At 30.8% G+C, this 22,785-nt stretch overlaps 1 protein-coding gene across 3 annotated transcripts in view; it reads right to left on the minus strand.

Annotated features, from left to right (window-relative positions):
- LOC118190796 (uncharacterized) overlaps window positions 1–13,426 on the minus strand; it is a 320,601-nt gene extending 307,175 nt beyond the window's left edge. For all 3 annotated transcript variants that reach the window (XM_085813896.1, XM_085813894.1, XM_085813895.1), the window contains exon 1: window positions 13,037–13,426. Coding sequence is in view for 1 of the 3 variants with exons in the window: in XM_085813894.1 (XP_085670020.1) it covers window positions 13,037–13,141 (105 nt within the window). In the remaining 2 variants the exon portion in view is untranslated. The remainder of the gene's footprint in view (window positions 1–13,036) is intronic.
- Window positions 13,427–22,785: the final 9,359 nt, after the last annotated feature.

Below are 22,785 nucleotides of genomic sequence, written 5' to 3' on the forward strand. Positions count from 1 at the left end.
CCGATGACCTGTCCTCGGAAAAAGTGCTTATCTATCTAGATGATAAAATTATAACTAGTGAGACTATATTATGGAATTCACACGAAGTGTTTTCCCTTCTAAACGAAGCAGGAATAAAAATAAATGCTTCAAAATTCAAGTTTGTCGAAAAGGAGCTTCGTTACTTCACGGCTACGAATTTTTTATTAACGAAATTCAACGATTTCAAAGCGAGTAATGGCAACACTGTACAGAAAAAACATTTTTATCTCCAGTGCGCGAGATTGTCTATCGGAAATTCTAAAGCTATACTATTTTTAAATATTTTGTGATATTACTGTTGAATAGAATTTTATATAGCTTAAGTGCGAAGAACTTGATATTTAATAAATAAAGGTAACACACAAAACTTTAAAAAAAGACCCTTTGGGCGTAATAATATCTAAAAGATTTCAGATTTTATTTTTATGTTGTCAATTTTAATTTTTTCTTTTTATTTAATTTTCCCCATTCTTTTTTCTTTTTGCAGTGCTATTTCACTTTTATTATTTACTTTGTTGGTGTTGTACCTTATTTGTGCAAGCGTCGTAGTATACAGTGTCTCACAAAAGTGATGGGACACTTGTACTTTACGAAAGGAAACTGTAGTAAAATAAATTTAAAAAAACATGTAAACATTTTTTTTGTGTGTGTTTCATACTTAAATTTAGTAACAATTATTACATAACATACATTTTCTCAAAATATTAAAATAGCAACTTAATAAAAATACAATTGTTTAGAACGGAGCAAAAAATGGCTCACATAAGTGATGGGACACTTACTTTTCCATCAAATATTTATCCAAAAATTTTACTTCTTAAAATATTTTAATATTTTGTTGGATTTCCTTTTACTTTTAAAACGTGATTTAATCTTCTTGGGACGGATTCGACTAATTTTTTTGTGATTTCTGGAGTGATTTTACCCCATTCTTCTTGAAGCAATGATTTTAATTGTTGTTTTGTAGAAATGGTGTGTTTGCGAATTCTTGATTCCAATTCTTGCCAAATATTCTATATGGGATTTAAGTCTGGAGATTGTGGTGGTATTTTTATTATTTCAGGACAGTTATACAGCAGCCAGAGTCTAACGTTCAAAGCAGTGTGCTTGGGGTCATTGTCCTGGTAGAATTTGAAATCGTTATAAAGGGTTAATTGTCGTGTTGAAGATTTCAAATTTTGATTTAAAATGTCAATATACTTGTACTGATCCATTATACTGTCAATAAAAACAAGTTTACCAACTCCAGCGGACGACATACACCCCCATACCATAAACCCTCCTCCACCATGTTTTACTGTTGGCACCCAGTTCTGTTTGCGAAATTCTTTCCTGGGTTTTCTCTACACCAAAATTCTACCGTCAGAACCAAATATATTAAATTTACTCTCATCAGCAAATACAACTTCATTCCAGTAATCAGAGTTCTTGTTTATGTTGGATTTTGCGAAAGCCAGTCTGAGTTTTCTATTCTTTTCACTTACGAAGAATTTTTTCCTGGCTGTTCTACCGTGATATCCAGCAGATCGAATTACTCTTCTAATAGTCTCAGGATTAACAATTACTCCATATAATGCTTGTAAATCAGCAGCAACTTTAGGAGCACTCATTCTTGGATTTTTTTTTTTTTTTTTTTTTTATATATATATTTTATATTTTGAACAATAATTCGCTTTATTCTATTGGATAGCTTTGATGGTCGGCCAGGCCTTCTTTTATCCTGAATCATATGATTCTTTTTATATCGTTTAATGATACTGAAAACTGTTGAATGACTCATGTTAACTGTTTCAGCAGTTTCTCTAATAGATTTTTCACGTTCAATATGCAGATTAATAACTAACTTTCAAATTTCAGGCAAAGTTTCTTTTCGTTTAGCATTCATGGCTGCATAGAGCTAAAAAACACAAAAATTCCAAAACAAACTGGAGAGAAAGACTGCAGACGATTTTGTAAATTATTGCTAATTGCTTTTGAGTAAAAATAAAAACCCCAAAAAATATTTTTATTGTAGTACGTAGTAGTATCTAATGGTGTTCCATCACTTATGTGAGCCATTTTTTGCTCCGTCCTAAACAATTGTATTTTTATTAAATTATTATTTCAATATTTTGAGAAAATGTATGTTATTTAATAATTGTTACTAAATTTAAGTATGAAACCACCCACAAAAAAATTTTACATGTTTTTTTTAATTCCTTTTATTACAGTTTCCTTTTGTCAAGCACAAGTGTCCCATCACTTTTGTGAGACACTGTACCTTGTGGAACACGACAGAATAGAATTATAATTAAACAAAACGCAAATAAATAATAAAGAATATTTTACAAATTAGAATTTTCGTTTTACCATGATGATGTAAAAGAGTACATTTTTTACGTACAGATATACATAGTATTGAAACTATTTTCATAAAATTCTCTATCTTATTTTGAAAAATACTGTAACAGGAACGACATGTCTAGTGCTATAGTGCTTGAGGAAATAAAGCCCAAAGCCATCGTTTTTAGAACAAAACGTATATAAGGTTTTTAATTCCATTCAAAAATAATGCTTTAATTCTTGAATAAAGATAGATTTTCCGTATTTCAAACAATCTGAAATAAATATAATTTAAATATTGTCACCAAAAACTTTATATTTATATTGTATGTTTGCTTTATATAAATTTCACATAAATAATGATGATTGCTATAGCTAAGTTTTAACATAATTCGTAATAAAAAAAGAGAAGCAACAAAACTCTTTTTTTCTCGCGTTACAGAAAATGTAAAGGAAAGTTTCCTTGTTTCTTCTCCTAAGGTTTCTCCCATTCCTTTATTATTTTGGTCTGCGTATACTTTCAATAAAATCGTAAGTCGCACACAGGAAAAAAAATTATAAAACAAACCTTTTCAAGAATATCGTTGACCCCGAGCAACATCAAAAGCACTGTTGAAGATTAAGAGAATGGCTGTCATATGAGCAAGGGAGAGAAACTGGACATGAAATGAAGCGAAAAGAGAAATCGTCTGCCTAAACGCACACTGGGATAGCAATTCGAAAGGCGAAAAGGGAAAATAGAGAAAAGTGAACAAAGAGCTGCTCGTTGCTGAAGACTCTTGAAAAGTTATATGAATGCATTTCTTTTTGTTTGTTCATTTGATACTGATGTTTATTTATTTTTGTATATCCCTTACAAAATGCATGGATCTTCATTTCTTACTCAAGGAATACATTTTTAAGTACCTCGAAGGAAGCCTCTACGAGGTATTCAATAGTCGAATTTCAGGAATTCAATAGTCGCTTTTAATGGTCGGAATTTTGGTCCTGGACAAATAGAAGTACTGCCACTTAAAGAAAAATGTACACTTAAAGGAAACAATAGTGTAAGTGTTTTGTCTACCCAGTGAAACAAAATCACAGTTATGCCTTGAAAATGAAGTCTTTTCTTTATCCAATAAATGCACTATGAGGGCTGTTAATTTACAACGGAATGATATCATAGCAAACATTAGTTGGCTTTGCCATTTTGAATAGAACATTTTAAATATAATATTTCAGCTTCTTTAATTTTGGAAAACATGTTCTTAAACTAGTACGCTTATAATAACTCTTTAGCTTAAATCTCAGCCAGATATTGAGATCTGCGTATCAGCATCAAATTGCAGTTTCTTTTCGATCTCATAATTTATATATATATATATATATATATATATATATATATATATATATATTTAATTTTTGAAACTTTGATAATGAACCCTTGGCAAACTGAAGTCTGGAATTTTAAATTAAGATCATAATTTTTTTCTCTCTTCGGGAGGGTAAACATATAAACTAACTTGGAAACGAGCTAGCCGTTTAAAAAAAATTCACATTTTTAAAAGAAAAACAACATATTCCCTTAGTCGTACAATATATAAATATCAAAAATTTTAAATCCCTTTTTATTTGAACACAAATCTGATAGAACAATTTATCTCGAAGCAAAATTTGAGTTGATTCACTTTAAATGCCTTCCACTGTAAATGCTTTGTTTCCCTTTTCATTCCAGCCTGTTGCCATTCGTCAAAATGTAAGATATTTATTTTTCAAAATTTAATTTGCCTCTTATTGGTCAACAAATTAAACTATAAAGCAACAGGTGCAGTTCTGAAGAGCGTTACGTTTTTTTACTTTTAATTCGATTGATTAAGTAAAAATGCATTTAATTCTTAATATGCCTAATTAAAAAAATTAAATATTTTTATAGAATTACGTTGTGTATATTTCTTCCCTTACTAAGTACACTTACTAACTTCGCTGGGTTACTAATTTTTAAATTTTTAAAAGATACATAATGTTTCAATGTTAAATGTATATTCATCTAGTATTTTATAAAATGTTTCGCTATTCCATATGAATCATCTCTACTGATAATCACTACTAATAAATCGTATTAAACTTTAAAAGAGCTTTTTTGGGGCGACCGTTAAAATCTGAATCCTTTCAGATATTTTTTGGCTTATATATAGAGAGAAAGAGAGAGAGTTACAGTGAGAACATTTGACACTGAATACCTATCATACGCATTTAAACATGATATACGCATGTCTAAATACTGAATACCTATGATACGCATTCTATAAATTATGATAGAATTTTATCATTACCTTTAGATTTTGTATTGCAAACGACAGTGTATACTTGAAGAGTTACAATTTTTGTAAAGCAGATACAGTGCTAAAGCTCATTACAGGACGCAAGCTGTTAGAAATATGGCAGGAACGCTGGGTTACTAATGTTACAGAAAGAACCTGTCGTCTGAATCGCGAAAGATCGCTTCATTTCCAATACATCATGGACCACTCTATGGCTGTTTGTGCAGATTCAAAAAACGTGATAGTGACTCACGTAAGTTTGAAGAAGCAGAGGACGTGTTTGAATGTTCCTTGACAGAAATATGGCACCTGACCAAGTCAGCAAGTATCAAGTGGCCACATTATGCATGGACTGACAACACATTAAGCAGTCAACAAGCAAATAAATTTGTGTAAAATATTCGTACCGTTTATTTCTGAAATAAGTTAATCCCGAGATTCACTCCGATTAAATGTACATAGCATTGTATCTGTACTGTCATTTTTATTCCCTTTCCTGCTAGTCTTTCATTAAATACTATTCTTTCATCATATCGTATACATATATCATTGTATATTTGATTTTACATAAAGTAAACTGTTTGTCCCTTGTATAACTGCATACTATATATAATATGAATCTAGCTGCTATTTGTATCAGTAATCACAATGTATGGTACCACTAGCACTTCTCTATTATTATTCATGTAATTTTTTTTTACTATTTTCTTTTCTTTTTCTGAGCACTGTATATTTGATTGGTACTTAACATATTTTTTGCGATATAACATTTTGCGAGTGACAGTTAAAATTTTATAATTCTGTTTTTAAGCATACCAATTAAAGTCTGTTTAAGTATATTAATTAATCCTTCGCAGAAGGTTTTTTGTGATCAAAAACATTTATAATGTCATTATATCTAATTTAGATATAAATTTTAACTTGAGATATAAAATTTTGTATCTATTTTACAGTATGATAAAGGTGTCAGTAAATCCTACTTACAGTAAATAGTTTACAACAACATTATTTCTTAATCAGGATTAACTTATCATAATTTACAGCATCATAAGGTGATATAACTACTGTTTCGGAAAATGATAAGCTAAAAATATTTTTAATGATTGAACAAGATTTGTGTCGGTGATTTGCAAGAAGAATGGCTGTAGTAGTGGCCCCCAAAAGGAGGCCTACAGCGCATTAATCAAGAATTGCACTCTAGATGCAGGTGTTTAAGTTCCATTATCCGGTCCTTATGTATATATTTAAAGAGAGACAATTAGGTAGACAGAAAGACATTTATAAAGAAAGAATATGTATTTGCAAACTAATTATTTAGCACATAAGTATGAAAAAAGAATTTTCATGCTCGTGTTTTCAAGCAGTTCGTAAATATGCCTAAACAATTTGCTTCTTCTATTTAGACGATTTAAAGACTGTCAATAACTAATGATGATATAATGACTGTCAATAACTAAGATTTAATGACTGTCAATAACTAAGGAATACCTAAATTTTAAGCATTAAGAATTCATCATCTGATATAAAATTTTCACATATTAGAAGACATACATAAAAATTCATAGTACACATTTCTTCAATGTAAAGATAATATTGTTCAAATAGTTCTTGAAATCAACTCCATATTGAAAGCAGAATACAATCATTAAAAATTTAAATACTGAAATTCGAAATTTTCTATATTTTCATTTCTGATCATAATGTATGAAAGCAATGTAATATAAAATCTCATCTCTGTTTTCCATTTAAGTTTTCATCAGTGAGATAGGTCTCTTGAGTATGAAATATTTTACTCTTCCGGCCTTTACCTCCAAGATCCTGCCGTTAAGAAAATTGAAATGCAGATATTGCCAAGAGGAAATAAATAAAAGTTTGCGAGTTTATTGACCTCATCTCGAGACTCAACAGATCCGGAACTGCTGAAGAATTATTGTAATTATGTTTTTTTTTTCCACTGCATCAATTCATGCACATATTAATTATAAAAGTTTGAAGTCTGCGCACACCAGATGTTTGTAAAATAAAATTTTCGTTACATACTAGGCTGAATAATAATTAGCAACTCTCCTTCTTTTTAGTTATATTCTAAACAGAATATTTAATTCTAGAACTTTTTCATATAAAATTTTTCTAATAATTCAGTTTAAATAATTTTCAGTTTTACATAGTGCTATCTATATCGAGGACAGTGCCATCTTTAGGGAGGAGAGTTAACTCGGCGACTGCGAATTACCGACAGCGACAGCAATTTAGCCTTTCATTATTTTATTAAAATATTGTTTTAACTTCCTCCGAACACTGGTAGATTGATATGTTGCCATTAAGAAAACAAAGTAGCCTGATTTTGGCCCAAACGTTGAGCAGTTCTATTCTAGAACTTTAAATAATATGTCATTTCATCTGACGTTAAAAGCTTTAAATATAATACAAAGAAGAGCCACAGTTAAAGTGACTAAAGATCGGCTATGCCACAATAATAATAATGGTCTTCCGTAAAGAACACCTCGTGTAACAAACGTACCGTACATTTAATGGAACGGAAAATATACCGCATAAAAAATTCCTTCTCGCTTCACAACCGATCGTGGATTTTATCACATACTGTACCCGAAGCTAAATTTGGTTTAATTTTTATTTGGCAGCGCGTACGTACAGAAAACGCATATATATTATAAGATATTTCTCCCGCCTTCTTAGCATACCTTCGTGGTGTAGCAGTCAGCACACTCGCGCGTATTCGAGAGGTCCGAGGTTCGAGTCCCGGCGAAGGCATTGCTCATTTTTCATCTTTCTTGCTTTAAAAATATACCTAATGACTCTATAATATATAAAAATAAAACGAATGAGCAAAAGATGTGCACATTTGTTAATAGTATTGTTATACAGGCACTGAATTATAGCAAATCATCCATTAAAAGGAATATGACAAACCTGAGGAAGAAGTTTCTGGTGAGGAAATGGAATCATCAAGGAACTTCCGAACAAAGAGGGCGGCCCACAAGTGGCCGAACGGTAAAGTCGCTGAACACTCAGTCCGAGGTTCAAATCCGGCGAGCGAGCTGGCTGCATGCGCGTTTTCGTGGTTTCCCATGTGTAATGTGTATACGAGCCAGTTTCCCTTAGAAAGTCCTCCACGAAGGCGTCCCTTCCCTTAGACAGGTAGCCCTAGTGCGCTTTGCCATAATATTTCAAAACAAACGGAAGGATCTAGATCATAGTCATGCTAAGATGGCTCTACTGTAAATATGAACAGAAACTAGTTTCTAATTTTTATTAACAATGCATAGTACTGAGCCACAGTTCCAGATGTGCTCCCGAAATTATTTGTATGCAGACAATTTTTATATTTGATACATCGTTACCGGAAAATGAAAATTTATTTAGTTAGAAAATGTTTACTGAAAAGTCATTTAACTTTCCTGGAACTTCCCCTCAACCTTTCCCAAATCGTTACAGCCAAACTATGGTCGATTGGCTAAAGCACAAAACAAAATACTAAGCCGTGGAAGGAGCTGGTTGCATGAGGCTTTCTTAATGTGTATACCAAATACTGGCAGATATTCCCAAGAAAGTTTTTTATGTCATCTTTTCCCATAAACGGATAGGGCTACAATACGTTGTAACCTATCCGTAGAAAGATTCCTAAGCCAAATCACTAACAACAAGTAGGTTTTGTTTTTACAGCAACAAAATTTTAAATAATTAGCAGTACTTTAGGTTTGCCGCATTAAGTTAATAATTTTATGAGAGTTTAATTAAATAGAAGGGCACATCTAAAATTGTTGGTCTGGATATAACTTATGGCAGAAAGCTTAAAAAACATACGAGAATGGGATTCACCTTTCCAGTTTAAGAAAACTATTGAAATTAACCATTTTATAGGTTTTTAAGTGTTAACTCTTATTTAGTTTAATTTCTATTTGAGAAATATAATTTTTAAAATAATTTGCTTCAGAAGAATAATAACATACTCTTATTTACTAGTTATTTTAAATAAGACATTAATGGCACTTCTGATTTCTTTATAACAGGGAAATCATAGGAGCTAAAAGCAATTAAATTAGAAATTCAAATTAATTACATTGTGACTATTTAATCATATTCAAGAATTCTTATTTGGGAGGAGTTTTACAGAGTCGGGAAGAAAATTTGTTTCGGCAGCAGATTGGTAGATTTAGATTGTAGCAAAAGGCTCTCAATGAAGATAAGCCGCTGTGTGATTGAAATTACATAATCTAAGAACACATTTTTCCATTGTATTCCGATCTATACATTGTGTAAGATTACATTCAATTAATTTAAATGACTAATTTATATAGAATTTCGATCTTCTCATCACTTACATTATGGATCTGCTAACACTGAAGGATTAAACTACTAAAACAAAACCAGTATGAAAATTTTTAAAAATTCGCTATCGAATAAAATACGTACACATGCATCATTAAAAAAATTGGCTCGTCTGGAGGGATCAAAAATTTATTTTAAGTTTTGAACTGAGAAATCAGGCAATATATAATAGAAAATTATATTAAGAGCCTAAGTTTATGCAAATATAGAAAGCAAAATAGGCATGAATTCAAATTTTAACTATCGAAGCAAACCGCTCAGATGGTATAGTGGTTAGGGGATCCAACTGCAATACCAAAATGCCCGGATTTGAATATCGGAGAAGGCATGGATGTAACTGTCCGTCCCTTCATAGGAGCCAAAGGTGGCTCACCTATTAGGTGCCTCCCTAATAAAGTGACCAACGCTTCTGGCTGGCCAACTTTTATGATGACTTTTGCCCGCCATTTGAAAAAAAAAAAAAAAAAACTATTGAAAACAATGTTGCTTTGAAAACCATTAAACTGGTATTTACATAAATGGAGCTGTGAATAATCTTAATAGTTCTTCTAAGAATCATTGGATAATATACATAATCAAACGATTATTGTGTTTCACCATCCGTTTCTTTAATAAAAATAGAAAATAAACTGAAACTATTTTGTAAAGATATACTGGTGTAATTAAACGCGCTTTATGAGACATAATTAATATTTTTCACTCAGGAATAAAAATACTTGTCAAACTTTTTTGCAACTTTTATCAGGACTGGTTGCGTAAATATTAAGAAAACGTGTATTTTTCTATAGAAATATATATATTATGATTATATTTTATATTAATTACTAAATAATGTGAACTTTAAGAAAGTTCCTCTTTAGCACGTGCTTGCTTTTTGGATGCCTTAGGAGAGTGAGGACCTATAATAATTTGTCAGCGACAAGAATCGCTTCTGGGTTTTGCACATCTGAATTCCTCAGCATAATAAATAGATCATTTGGCTTTCTGTAAACTTCACTTTCTTTTAGAAAGGGTAGAAAATGATCATTTTTCAAAGTAATTGTGTAAACATTATGTGTTAACTGGTTGGCTGGTTAATTCTTTACGGCGAAGCATTCGACAGCTACCTGCCTAAGGAAACGGACGCTTCGTACGAGGACTTTTAAAATAAAACTCTCTCGGTATTTGTATTACACATGTGAAAGACCACAAGAACTACACGTAACCAACACATTCACTGACTGGCAGTCAGAAATTTGGCGAACTGTTAGTATCCTTTATCTTTATCCATTCTGCTAATAGTGGGCTCCATTATATGCTGAATTTTTAAAACTCTGTAATGCTTTTCGCTTATAAAACTAATGCGCAAAATGAGAATAGAAGCTGAATTGATGTTTCAAATAGAATGCTGTAACAATCAGACCACATCCTGTTAAGCTTCCTCCTTTTGTATATTTAATATTAATGCACGTAATTGCATACTTCTACATATACATTAAAACTGCTTAATATTCAAACAGAAATTTCATTTTTAATAACTGATTTATTCTGTATCTTTCAGAACCTATCATCACTCTTAGATAGCTGTTTTAAAAGTTCAATTTATATTTCATATATATATGAATACATTGAGATATGTGCATTGAGTGGTAGATAGCATGCGTAAGTAGACATGAACAGGTAAAGAAAATCTTTGCTATAGCTTATAATTCCTTTTTTAATGAATAATGAACTTTCTATCCATTTACTTACTGGGGCATTCCTCGTTGTCTAAAATCTCTGACATAATTACTTCACGTATAAAAAGTAGAAAGGCGTCTCTTAAATTTTACTAAATGCCTTCTTTAATAGGAAAAAATTTAAAGGATTTATTTTAAGTACAACAGTTTAATATTTTCTTATCCCTGTCATTGAACGAAATTTCTTGACATTTTCCCACATATGAATTTGTGATAATGATACAATATTTCCCATTACCGATGTTTTTTTTAATTAGTGATCAGTTTTTCTCCCAAATCTTTGTTTAGGGGATAAGTCAATCATCTGGGAATGATCATTAGACCATCCGACGATCAAATACTAGGCTTCCTAATAAAGTTCTTTCGGAATTTCTAGGATAATTTCCGATATTGTTGTGGGTTTTCAAAAATCGCTGGATTTTTTCTTCTAACTATCGTGCAGTTACTAACAGCAGTAAACCTTTCACTCGAAATATGTAATATTTCATTTTTACTAGGTCTGTCATTTAAAGTAATAATGGAATCGGATTTTTTAAATCGAGCAGAAATTTGAATGAATTGAGACTTAATTTTACGCCATATCAAAAAGGGTGTTTTTTTTTTTACCTACTTTCAGGCGCACTGATTTTTTTAATTGCTTTTCTATATACTACAGAATAAAAAGTTTAAAATAAAATGCATAAAAAGACCTTCTATATGTATTTATTCGAAAATGCAAAAACTGATTATAATATATTCTTGTCATATACCTAAAATTATTATCACGGGGCGCCCATATACGAATTCATATACAACTAACAGATTTAAGAGGAATAGCAAAAGCAATAGTATAGGCATGAAAATTACAAGATTTAAATTTAATCGCGTTCATTTCGCTTAGAAATATTTTGCGGCAATTTTGATTTAAAATTGGCATAATTAGCAACCCCGTCATTTTAATTTAGTCCAACAAGATAGAGCTTAGCTAAAACAACAAATTTGCTTTTCAGTGCTGTTAATTAAAACCGTATTATTTAGAAATAATTTATCTATCTATCGTATCATATTTCGAAAAAAATTAGGTAGTTAAAAGAAATAAAATGTTTTTATTTCCATAATACAAAATTAATAGTTTTTCAAAAAATTAAATGGAAATATTATTTTTTGTTCGCCTAAAACCCTAAATCACTTTTATTTCATTCAAAGCAATAAAATTACCTTACATATTTTACGAAACCTTGCGAGCATCACTTCATTTCTATTTTTACAGTACTAAAAATGAGCACAGACGTTATTTTTTTATTAACCGAAACGCTACTTAAATTTCCATGCTAGAGAGGAATTAACAAAATATCTCCACGTTTTGCTTAATCTGCTTGTAGTAAAGGAAAACGTGTCATATCTAAGCAGTGATTTACGAAATAAATATAAAAATATAGAGCGTTATATATTGCTTTTCCATTAATATTTGTAGGTTACATATTTGACGAATATTAAATGTCAGCATGCTGTATACATTGATTTAAATTATTTTAACCGCTTCTTAAAAAATACTACACTTCTAATTGTTCATTTTTAAAATATATCAATAAAAATATTAAATATATCAATAATTAACGACGAATACATTAAAAACAAATTTAATTTATCTATTCTAAAAAAGAGAACAAATGGTCTGGATCAGTCCCAGATAATTACAGATAGTCCGGAGTTTCAGATATCTGAAATTCGGATAAAAGGTATTATATTATACCTAATCAGCTAAGCATAGACGTAATTTACAATATAAAATACCCACGTTATTTTCAGTAAAAATAACGAAAGTACCTGGACGCACTTGATATTTCGTTAAATTTAAAATTTTTGAATTTGTGATAATGATACAATATTTCACATTACCAGTGTTTTCAATATTAAGACCAAAAGAACTACATGTGACTAACACATTCACTAGCCGGCAGCCAGAAACTAGGCGAACTACTAGTATCCTATGTCTTTATCCATTCTGGTTCTAAATTTAATATTCTGGTTCTAAATTAAAAATTTCACAATATTATTTTGAGAAATTTCAAGTTTATTGGTAGCTTCTTTACTGCAATGACACTTATCTCAACATTTTAATTATTTGGGATTATTAATAGCCAATTTAAAACACGAACTAAAAGCGTTCACATCAATTTACACCCAAAAAAAATATTCCATAATATGCGATATACTTTAAATAAAACTACAAATTTCTCTATTTTGTTCTTACACTTGCTCGATGTATAAGCCCCTAAATCATGCAGAAGAACTTTCGGAGTCCGTCTACTTAATTGCACGCCTGGAATAAATTTGAATGTTTACCTTGATATCCTCATCGGGTTCTCTCTTGACGGGCAGATCCCCTACATCATAGCCGACAAGAAAGCGTCTTCTCCGGCGTCGTGGTGACAATTCGGCCGCATTCATGGTCCCTGAATAACAACACCACAGGACTAGACGAATTTATCGGCTTACTGACACCAAAGTTCCCGCCGCGAGAAGCTTACGTACCGCATCAGTTCAATTTAGGCCTAAGCCTGCACCGGTTGTGTTCTAGAGATAAGAGTACTTGTTATGAGTGCATTCTGAGACGAACGCGTTTGCACCTGGTCGTGAGGGTGTACCACCCTCTTGCGACCGAGTGTGGAGATTTTCTGCTTGCTAACGTCAGTCAATAAGCGGCTTGCGGTAGTCTCTCACCGACGATTATGACCTGCGATGCCATGGTTGCTGCAATTTTGATGGAGAGAGAGGAAGTTCTCGCCAATCGCGCCAAAAACCATCGCCAAAGATGCACTTGGGACAAGGATGAAGCATGCGGAGCACGGGGAGCTGAACAGCGCATCCTCACGTGGAGTGAGGAGAGTTAACTCCAGAAAAATGCTTTCGTAGCATGCTAATTACATATTGGTTGATAACAGTAGTTGATTTATTTTCACTGTTAAGGCATTCGCACTACTGTGCAGAGCTATTTTGATAGATATTCGTATATTTTAATTTCATTCGTGTCTTTGAATAGTATAATTTATACAGATATGCTTAATTCCTAGTTGTAGTATCCTATGAAGGGTAGAGAAAATTAGGTCTTTCACAAATATTGGAAGAAATAGACTATCTGAAAATGTTAGGCTAATATGCTTCATCGAGACTCTTTAAATTTTGTCACTAAGCAAAATAAAAGCATAAGTCGCTGCTAGTGATAAAATATACCATATGTCACAAAACAGCTTGAACAGTTCATTTTAAATATAGGATTTTATGATTTATATCCTTTATTTGTGAGAATGACCTCTATACTAGTAGACCTTAGTAAGTGTTTAAAATTGTTCAGATGCTGAACCGAAATCTGAATATCAAATTATGATTATAATTTGTTTTAATCTAAAGATTTTTATAGTTATTCAAATATTTTTAAATACTTTTAAAATATTTTATCTTTTTGAAGCTTAAATGATAAACTTTTAGAGGTGTTAGACTATAAGCTCAAATTTTTAGATCATATATTTTTTTAACTTCGGATAGATGTCCTTTATATACAGCAATAACAATAATATGTGAATAAATACTTTGCTGTTTTCAAAGACGGAAATTTTCATTATGTAATTCTGAAAATGAAAGTGAAAGGGACAAAGGAGTGTTGCTACATTTAATTTTATATTTAAAAGTTATTTGATAATAAAGTCTAAATGATATGCTCAAGTATATAATATATTTTGCATTTTACCATCAAATACATATTTATGATTTAGCTAAAAATTTCACAATATTAGTTTCAGAATTTTCAATTTTATTGGTATAGTTTCTTTTACTGCAATGACACTTATCTCAACATTTAAATTATTTGAGAGCTGCACGATCTATATGGAGAAAACGGGAAACGATATTCTAGAACCGACATCCCGGAAATTTCGGATAAGGTACGAAGATTGCCTTTTCGGTAATAGTCTTTGCGCCACTTGAGAGGCGATTTTCAATTATCTTTGCCTCATAATATTGATTGATGATTAACAGTCCAAAATTCCAAATGCGAAAAAAAAGTAGAATTAGAATCCGAAGGTCTTCTTAAGTGATTGCTAGTAGGCGAAAAGGCATGAGCAATATTCCCTTCATTTTCCTGAGGAATATGGGAAGCTTTCTGGAAGATTACCATAAATATTGGCATACGTTTTCAGTACACTGTATGGGATAGATTTAAAAAAAGACATAAGCAATTTCACAAAATTTAGTGTGTTAAAATAAATGAACGCGGTGTACGGTTTTAACGTCCTAAAGATATCAGTTACAAAATGTATTTATTATTTTTCGCCCGTGCATTGTTATTTGGTGTATTTTTTGTGAGATCGTGCAAAGGTATAAAACAAAAAAATGTTAAAAAGAGATTTGGAAAAGGAAAAGTACTCGTAATAAAAAGTTTTAGTTCTGAAAACCTTGTTTGTATCTTTTTAATGAGAACTAAGGTATTTTTTTCTTAGAGATGTATAACGATGTCGGTGTAGCAGCTCAAAGAGAACGCTGTTACACAACACTCGGTTGCCATCTTTCAGGATAACCTCGATCAAAACTTGAAATGAGCTTAATTAGATAGCCATGGTTAATTGGCCATAACTGATTGAGACAGAATAATCAGTTTTCGCTCTCTTTAGTAATGTTATGTAGTCAAATCTATCGGTGACAGAAATGTTTAAAAACACGTAAACACTTTTTTTTCTTGATGAAGAAATTTTATTTATGGTGCAAATATTAATTTTGTGGACAAAGTAATGAGAACAAACAAACACGTGCAATGTCTCATACAGGGTCACCACATGGTGAAAATATTTCGAACTAAGTTATGCAAGAAAATTGCATTATATTTTATTCGTATTTGCTTCATTCTGTTTAAGACAATTAACTACGTTAGATCATAAATTATCTCGATATAAATTAGCTAAATTAACACATGCGATTAGGAAAAGAAAAATACAAAACTCATCTCACTGTAATCATCCAATAAAACCATGAGCAGCAGTATTTAGTAATCGTAATGTTAGTCGGAGTAGTAACTTTAATACTTAACATACATTTATTTACAAATAACTTTTAGTCTCATCGAGCTTAAAATAATGTAACATGAAATTTTCAGTTACTTAAAATTGTGTTTACTTGTGTAGATATATTCCTATTTACCAGCAAAAACACTAGGAATATTTATTTGATACTTCGATTTTTCTAAATTATAATTATTTAACTCTTAAAAAATATTAAAGTCCGAAGCTGAAGACTATTTTAATTTTGCTTTCGTCAGAAAGACTTTATTCATCAGGGAAGTTCGTAGTTGATTGCTTGTTTTATTTTAACTAATTATTAATGAAGATTGTCTTTCAAGTATTGCCGATAAACGAAAGAATCACAATAGAGCTTTATTTAAATGTTCTTAAATTAAGAAATATTATTTCTTCAACAGCACTTTCCATTTCAAAAACTTTATTTCAAAAGATCACGAATCCTTGACCCTCCGCCCCTTGTTTCTAGATTCTTCATTTGACACTTTTCCCTCTAAGACTTGGAGTCAGATTCCAATTTAGAAATTTACAATTTCTACATGCTTAAGAGAAAAATCCAAATAATAATAATTCTGATAAAGACCAAGTTGATAAAATTAATGAAAGTATTGAACAGTCAAATATTTTTACAAATGATTTGGAAGAAACATCTATACCGCTCAAAACCATTTTTCCTCAAAGATACAAAGACAGAGGTGTAGGTCTCAATTCTTTGAGAACCTTAGAATAAATTTATCGGCTGCTACCTTTCGGATGGCGTCGTAAGGGATAGAATTGAAACGATAGAAAAATAATGTAGAATGCTGTATAAAAATACGAAAACGCAACGAAGTTATTTACGCTGCTAAAAGTATTAGTACATGTGTTATTTTCTTGCGAAATTTAAATTGCGAATGTTTCAGACAAAAAATTATGTTCTTCTCTGTTCTAATTAAAAAAACAAACTGCAACACTCGTCAGCGACCTGAAATCTGTAAGATATTGATTCTGTCTCACTGTTGAAATCTGAAATACTTTAAACGACAGATTGTTTCTTACACCTTGATACAGTCGTCGAATGTGTGTTACATGGAATGACAGTACCGATTAGAACTACGGGTTGTAAACAAGATCATTTTGAAAAATTCTGCAATGCTTTTTATGATATTTTACGTATAAAGTCACCCAACATATCTGCATATTTTTAAAAAATTGTTAGTCGCTGAACGTCAGTTTTTAAAAATGATATAAATTTCATTAACTTAATGTCTCCTCTCAAACGGCAAGGAATGCCCTTTCCAAGAGAAGAAATTTCACGGGTTTAAAGAGGAATTTCTTCACTAACTTGGTAAACTAAAACTGTAATAGAAGACTCACGACTGAAATAGAGAAACGTGACTGATATAGCGTGACCCAAAAAGATTAAGAAAGTCAAAAGGAACATCATGTAAGCGTTTTGAGTTCATAACAAAATTTCTTTACTTATAGTTTTTAAATATAATACTACTTTATATAGTCGTCTCCATGCAAAGGTCGCAAACCTGCACTTCTTCCTGTTTTCCCTTATACCCATTTTCTGTGTTATTTTTTAATGTTTATTCTGTTTAAAAGAAAAACGCATACTGCACAGAGGAATATATCGTACTAATTGTATAGGAGTCAAAACTCGATTTTTCTCAAACCCAGTAGTATACAAAATATTTAAATACTTTCTTTTGAAAGCATTCGAATCAAAATGTCTTAAGAGGAAAATTATATTTTAATCCGCTAGTGAGAAGAGTGAATGGGGCAAAGCTATTAATACCATTTTTAGAAACTAAACGATTTTGTATTGAGGTAGAGTAATATATACAATTAAACATCGATCAAATAAATTGATAAAACAAATAGAATGAAGAATTTAAATTATTAAGGAGTGCACTTATTGCCTTAAATCGCTTATTGTTCAAAGTAGATAGACTTCAGAAGCTAAATTTAAAATATCCTATGTCATGTTTTTCTGTAGCAATCTAGAAATAGCTTTTTGGTAGGCTGCCTGAAATATTAATTAAAGATCTTGTATTTCGTGAAGTAGAAATGCTTGACAAGTGCCTAGATATAAATGGCATTTTAAAGTAATTGTACTGGCCCAAAAAATTCGTTAAGACTCCGCGAATTATGTTTCTAACGATAAAAGTAGCATGAAATTACTGTTATAGACAGTGGAAATTATTTCTAATAATTATTCAGTACCGCTTTCAGTATAGTTTTGGAACAAATGCTTTCAGAGTCTATCAAAAAACTAATTTCTAAGCAATATTCTTGCTGATAAAAACCGTGAAGTTTTTATTTTGGGATTTCTTACCACAACTAGCCTTTGTCTCCTTAATATGGTTTAATAAAAGCCATCTAACGACAGTACAATCACTTTAGTTTTCATTTTAGTATCAAGTTCATTTTCGTGTCTACGTATCCAATCCCAATAAATTTTAGCTAGCTCTTTTTGAGTAAAATAATAGATAGATATGATCTGACGGTCAGTCAGACATTAGAGTCAAACACATTAGAGATTCGCATCATAGCTGCAATGCATGTCATAAATTCCTGTAAATGAATTAATATCTTTTTCTTAAAGCTCAAAGAAAAGTTCAGAAACTGTTAAAATTTATTATGAGGCAATGTATATATTTAATTTTATAACTTAATTAAATTAATCTAAAATGCCGTTAAAACTGGAATTACAATTCTCTGTTTTTAAAGTAAATGTTTCGAAAGCGTATTAAATTCATACATAACAGCCCTCATGCAAAATAGTTTTTCTATTTTAGTAAAGTTATGCATTTTATCTCTTGTGTTTTTCCCTGTTTTTATAAATCTTCAAAATAAAAATTCAAATATTAATATTAGAAATTTAGTTGAAAAATATGATCCAATCATTCATCATATTAAACTAGGGCTACTTTTGATTAAATTTCGAAAATCATGAAATAAAAAAAAATGTGAATTAGATAAACGTTTTATTACATATAAAAGATAGATTCAAATTAATTTTATTTCTCTATTCAATTGCCTTATTCACAACATTTGTCATAACCCGTGTATGATTTTATTGTAAAAGTTTTCCTCCTGGCCATTGTACTATTCCATCACAGATTCTGAGCAAAATCCTCAATCCTCATGCACTTTGTCATGGCCATCTGTTCGTTCTTTCTGTAACTTCTGTTATCATTTTCGTCAAGTATTATCATTCACAACTTTGTTTCATACTCTTGCAATCTGCTATGACTTTTAGCTACATTTTTACTATCAGACTAACCAGATCTAATAAAAAAATGAATTTCTGGATTCGCGGTAGCGTCGATTCGGTAAGATATTTTAATGCACCCGTTACAAAAATGGGTAAAATGAACTACTGACAAAAAGCACGATTTAATATATATATAATTGTTTCATATTGTAGAATCATTAGAAATTTTTGATACTGGAGACGTGAAAAATGAGCAGAGCCATCTCCGGGACTCGAACTAGGACTTCTCGAATCCGTGCCGAGTGTGCTACCATTACACCACGAACGCATGCTAAAAGGTGGTATAAAATACTTTATAATATATTAAATAATATTTCGATACTTACGTGTTAGTGTCATCATCTAGGATCTAAGTAAATATAAATTAACTCCAATGTTTAGTTTAATTTATAAATATATTTTCTCATTGAGTTAAAATTAATTTTTAAAATTAGTCAAAAAGAACCCTTAAATTAGCTTTCCTTTTGTAAAGAAAAAAAAAAAAAAACCTTAACTCATTTTGAACGTAAGGAACACGGGCCTCTCTTCTTCAAACAAAAAAATTAAATTTCGTGTTTTCAACCGGAAATATGCAATGAAATATTTCATTCCTATATACATTATTTGAATACATTATTTGAATATTTCATTCCTATAATATAAGTATTTTTGCTGCTTGCGAATAAGATATCCATGAATGTCTTCCTAGGATTCAAGAAAGTTTCTGACAATATAAAAGACAATTTAAAGCTGTTTTTAGCTTTCCTATCTAATACTTTCGTTCTTTTCTTCCATATAAATATTAATATCTGGGCTTAACTTTGTCAAAAAAGTATGCTTTATATTTGTTTAATTCATTGAAACTAAAAACTGTTTTATTTTTTGAACATAGAGGCATCTTTCTGAAATAAAATACAATAAACGGAATTTTTTTTTTTTTACTTGCATTTTAATAAAAACAAGAATGAACGAAAAGAAATCATGTAAAGCTAATTTATCTTTAATATGAAAGCTATGAGAAATATCTCCAAGATAGAAGTATTATTTTCAGTTAAACCAAAGAATAAAGAAAACATCCAGAGAGAAAGAAAGAAATATCGCTATTTTATTGTATTTTTTAGTTTCAAATCTAACCTCTGAAAAGGGTTTTATTAATTCTTAAATAATGTTATTAATTTTTGATTAACTGGAGCAGTTCTTTCACAAACAAAAATATTTTTGTTCTCAATTAACTAACGTAATTTTTAGTCCAAAGAGGCAATTTTCCCAGAAGAACTATTGATTTCGTTTTGGCATTTTGCGTCGATTCACGATAAGCGTTGTTTCATTTTTCAAATTGTTCCCACCAAATATTATCGCCCTGTATTAAAGAAATTAAATAATAAAGAATCTGCATTTCTCGTATTGTGATAAAACAACGGCACCTAAAGCCATCAAAATTTGAATAACGCAATCTTCCATAGAATATGGACATGTGGAAACCCTATTTGAATTTGAAATTTGTTTTATTATCGATTTCAGATTTTGTAACACTTCAACGAATTTTTGATTAATAAACTAAACCATTTCAAAGCGAGTAAGGGCAACACTGTACGGGAAAAAAATTATCTCCAGCTCACGAGACTCTGTATCGGAAATTCTTAAGATATGCTCATTTTAAATTATTTTGTGATTTTGCTATTTAACTGAATTTTATGGTTTAAGTGCGAAGAATATAACATTTAATAAATAAATGTAACACACAAAATGTCAAATAAACGCCCCTTTGAACGTAATTTAAAATCTGAAAACTTTCAGATTTTTTTTACCTTTAAAATCTATACTCAGCCGTAAGAATTACGAGTTAAAAGCAAATAAGGAATTTAGGAAACAACAAGTGACATACTTCCATCTCGAACGGTTTTAAAAAAATACGCATTCATTACAAATCTAATAAAAAATAATAAGAAAATAAAAGTATTTATGTATCTTCCTATACTAATAATAACTTAGATATATTAAATTCTGTAGAAATTGCTTAAACCCTAATTTTACTGTAAAATTGACATTTTTTTTACCAAATTGCTTTTCCTATTTCAATCGATATAAACTGTTTTAAGTCTACATTTTCTATCGCCGTAGTCATCATAATGTTTTGGCTGATCCGTGTAAATAATTTATTTTAAATTGCCATTTAAGAAACCGGTTTTGATATGTAAGACAAATACATTTAAATTTTCTTGGAACATAATCACCATACTAAAACGTAAGGCAGGCATCCTAATGACAGGGGAATAAGTATTATTATATTCAGCACCTTCCTGTTGCATATAGCAGCGAGCCTTAAGATAAGCTTTGTATTTGCCATCTTGTTTTTATCGTAAAATCGATTTTCATGAAGTGGATCTTTTCGAAGATGGTAATTTTTCTAGAACCCAAGCATCATTGTCCTTTATACCCTGCATTTCTTCATCCATAGGTTTCTTCCATAGCCTTTGCTCATTGTCTGGTAACATAGATATATCTTCATATGACAATGTTTCTTGATTAGCAATTATGTCTTCGTATACTTCTGACTCAGGATATCTAATTGGCGGCTTTCTCTTTCTCGAAGGTTTTTCAATTTCCATTTTCTAATTTCGTGCTTTATCCACATCAATAAATTTGTCATCTGTACCTTCCATCTCATAATCTTCAATTTTTGTTTCAGAAGAATTAAGATTCTCGGAAACAAATATTCGGTTATCATTCAACTTTCCTTCATTAAATTTTACATTTTTGGATACCACGATGCGCTCTGTGCTGGATCTATCAAACGATACCCCGTCGTAGAATAACCGACAAATATCATTTTATTTCACTTAGGGCTGGATTCATCAAACGACATCCCATCCTAAAATATCCGTCGAATATAATTTTATTTCAGGTAGGTATCAACATTAAAGTGTCATAAACAATTATATATATATATATTTCAAAGCAGGATCTTTATCATGTTTCAGACGTATGGCGACAGTTCTCAATAGAGCTATTAGGAATTTTATTAGAGACAGAAGATGATGTTAACACGGAACTCCTCAAAGATACTTTGGAAGTTTTGATTCAAAAATTAGAAACTGCCCATTTTCTAGCAGGTTTCTGTTAGCTGTTTCTGCGACACTGTTTAATGTGGGAATAAATTGAGAAATTGGATCAATTATAGCAGTATTAGCAGTAATTATACTACACTAAAATCTTCGGCTTCAGTATTTCATATTAAACATTCATCATTCAGATATGACACGAAAAGCACATTTTCGAGAATTATACAAATAGCACTGTATGTTGTGGCAGAAATCTGGCCCACACATTTCACATTTAACCTAGATGAACGTGAAGTACATTTTACACTTCCTACCTTGTCATGAATGAAGAAAAGCATTTTTTATGCGAACACATGTGAAAAGTTACTCCGGATTCAATAACAAAGCTTCTTGATATTATATCACATATAATAAACGAAATCGCTGGTGAAACTTGTATCTCTTACCGTTTAGCAGTTGACTTTGATTTACAGCAATGTTTCACGTGTCCAGGTTTCCCACATTCAAGGCACAGTATCTTCTTCCCACATTCCAGACACTTCTGACACTGTAGTATATCTTTTCTTTTTACAGTGAAAGCAAACAAGTTCCTTCCGACTTGTAGAAAATGCAACATTATCTTTCGCTGAACGATTATTTTCCTTAACTTTTGAATCATTGTAAAGAGCGTCCATATCCTTAAATTGCATAGTAACAGATTCCAGGGTTAAATTCGCACTTGGA

This window comes from Stegodyphus dumicola, chromosome 3 (assembly GCF_044657685.1).
Source record: "Stegodyphus dumicola isolate Sdum_Otavi_A_Nest chromosome 3, ASM4465768v1".
Lineage (NCBI taxonomy): Eukaryota > Metazoa > Arthropoda > Arachnida > Araneae > Eresidae > Stegodyphus > Stegodyphus dumicola.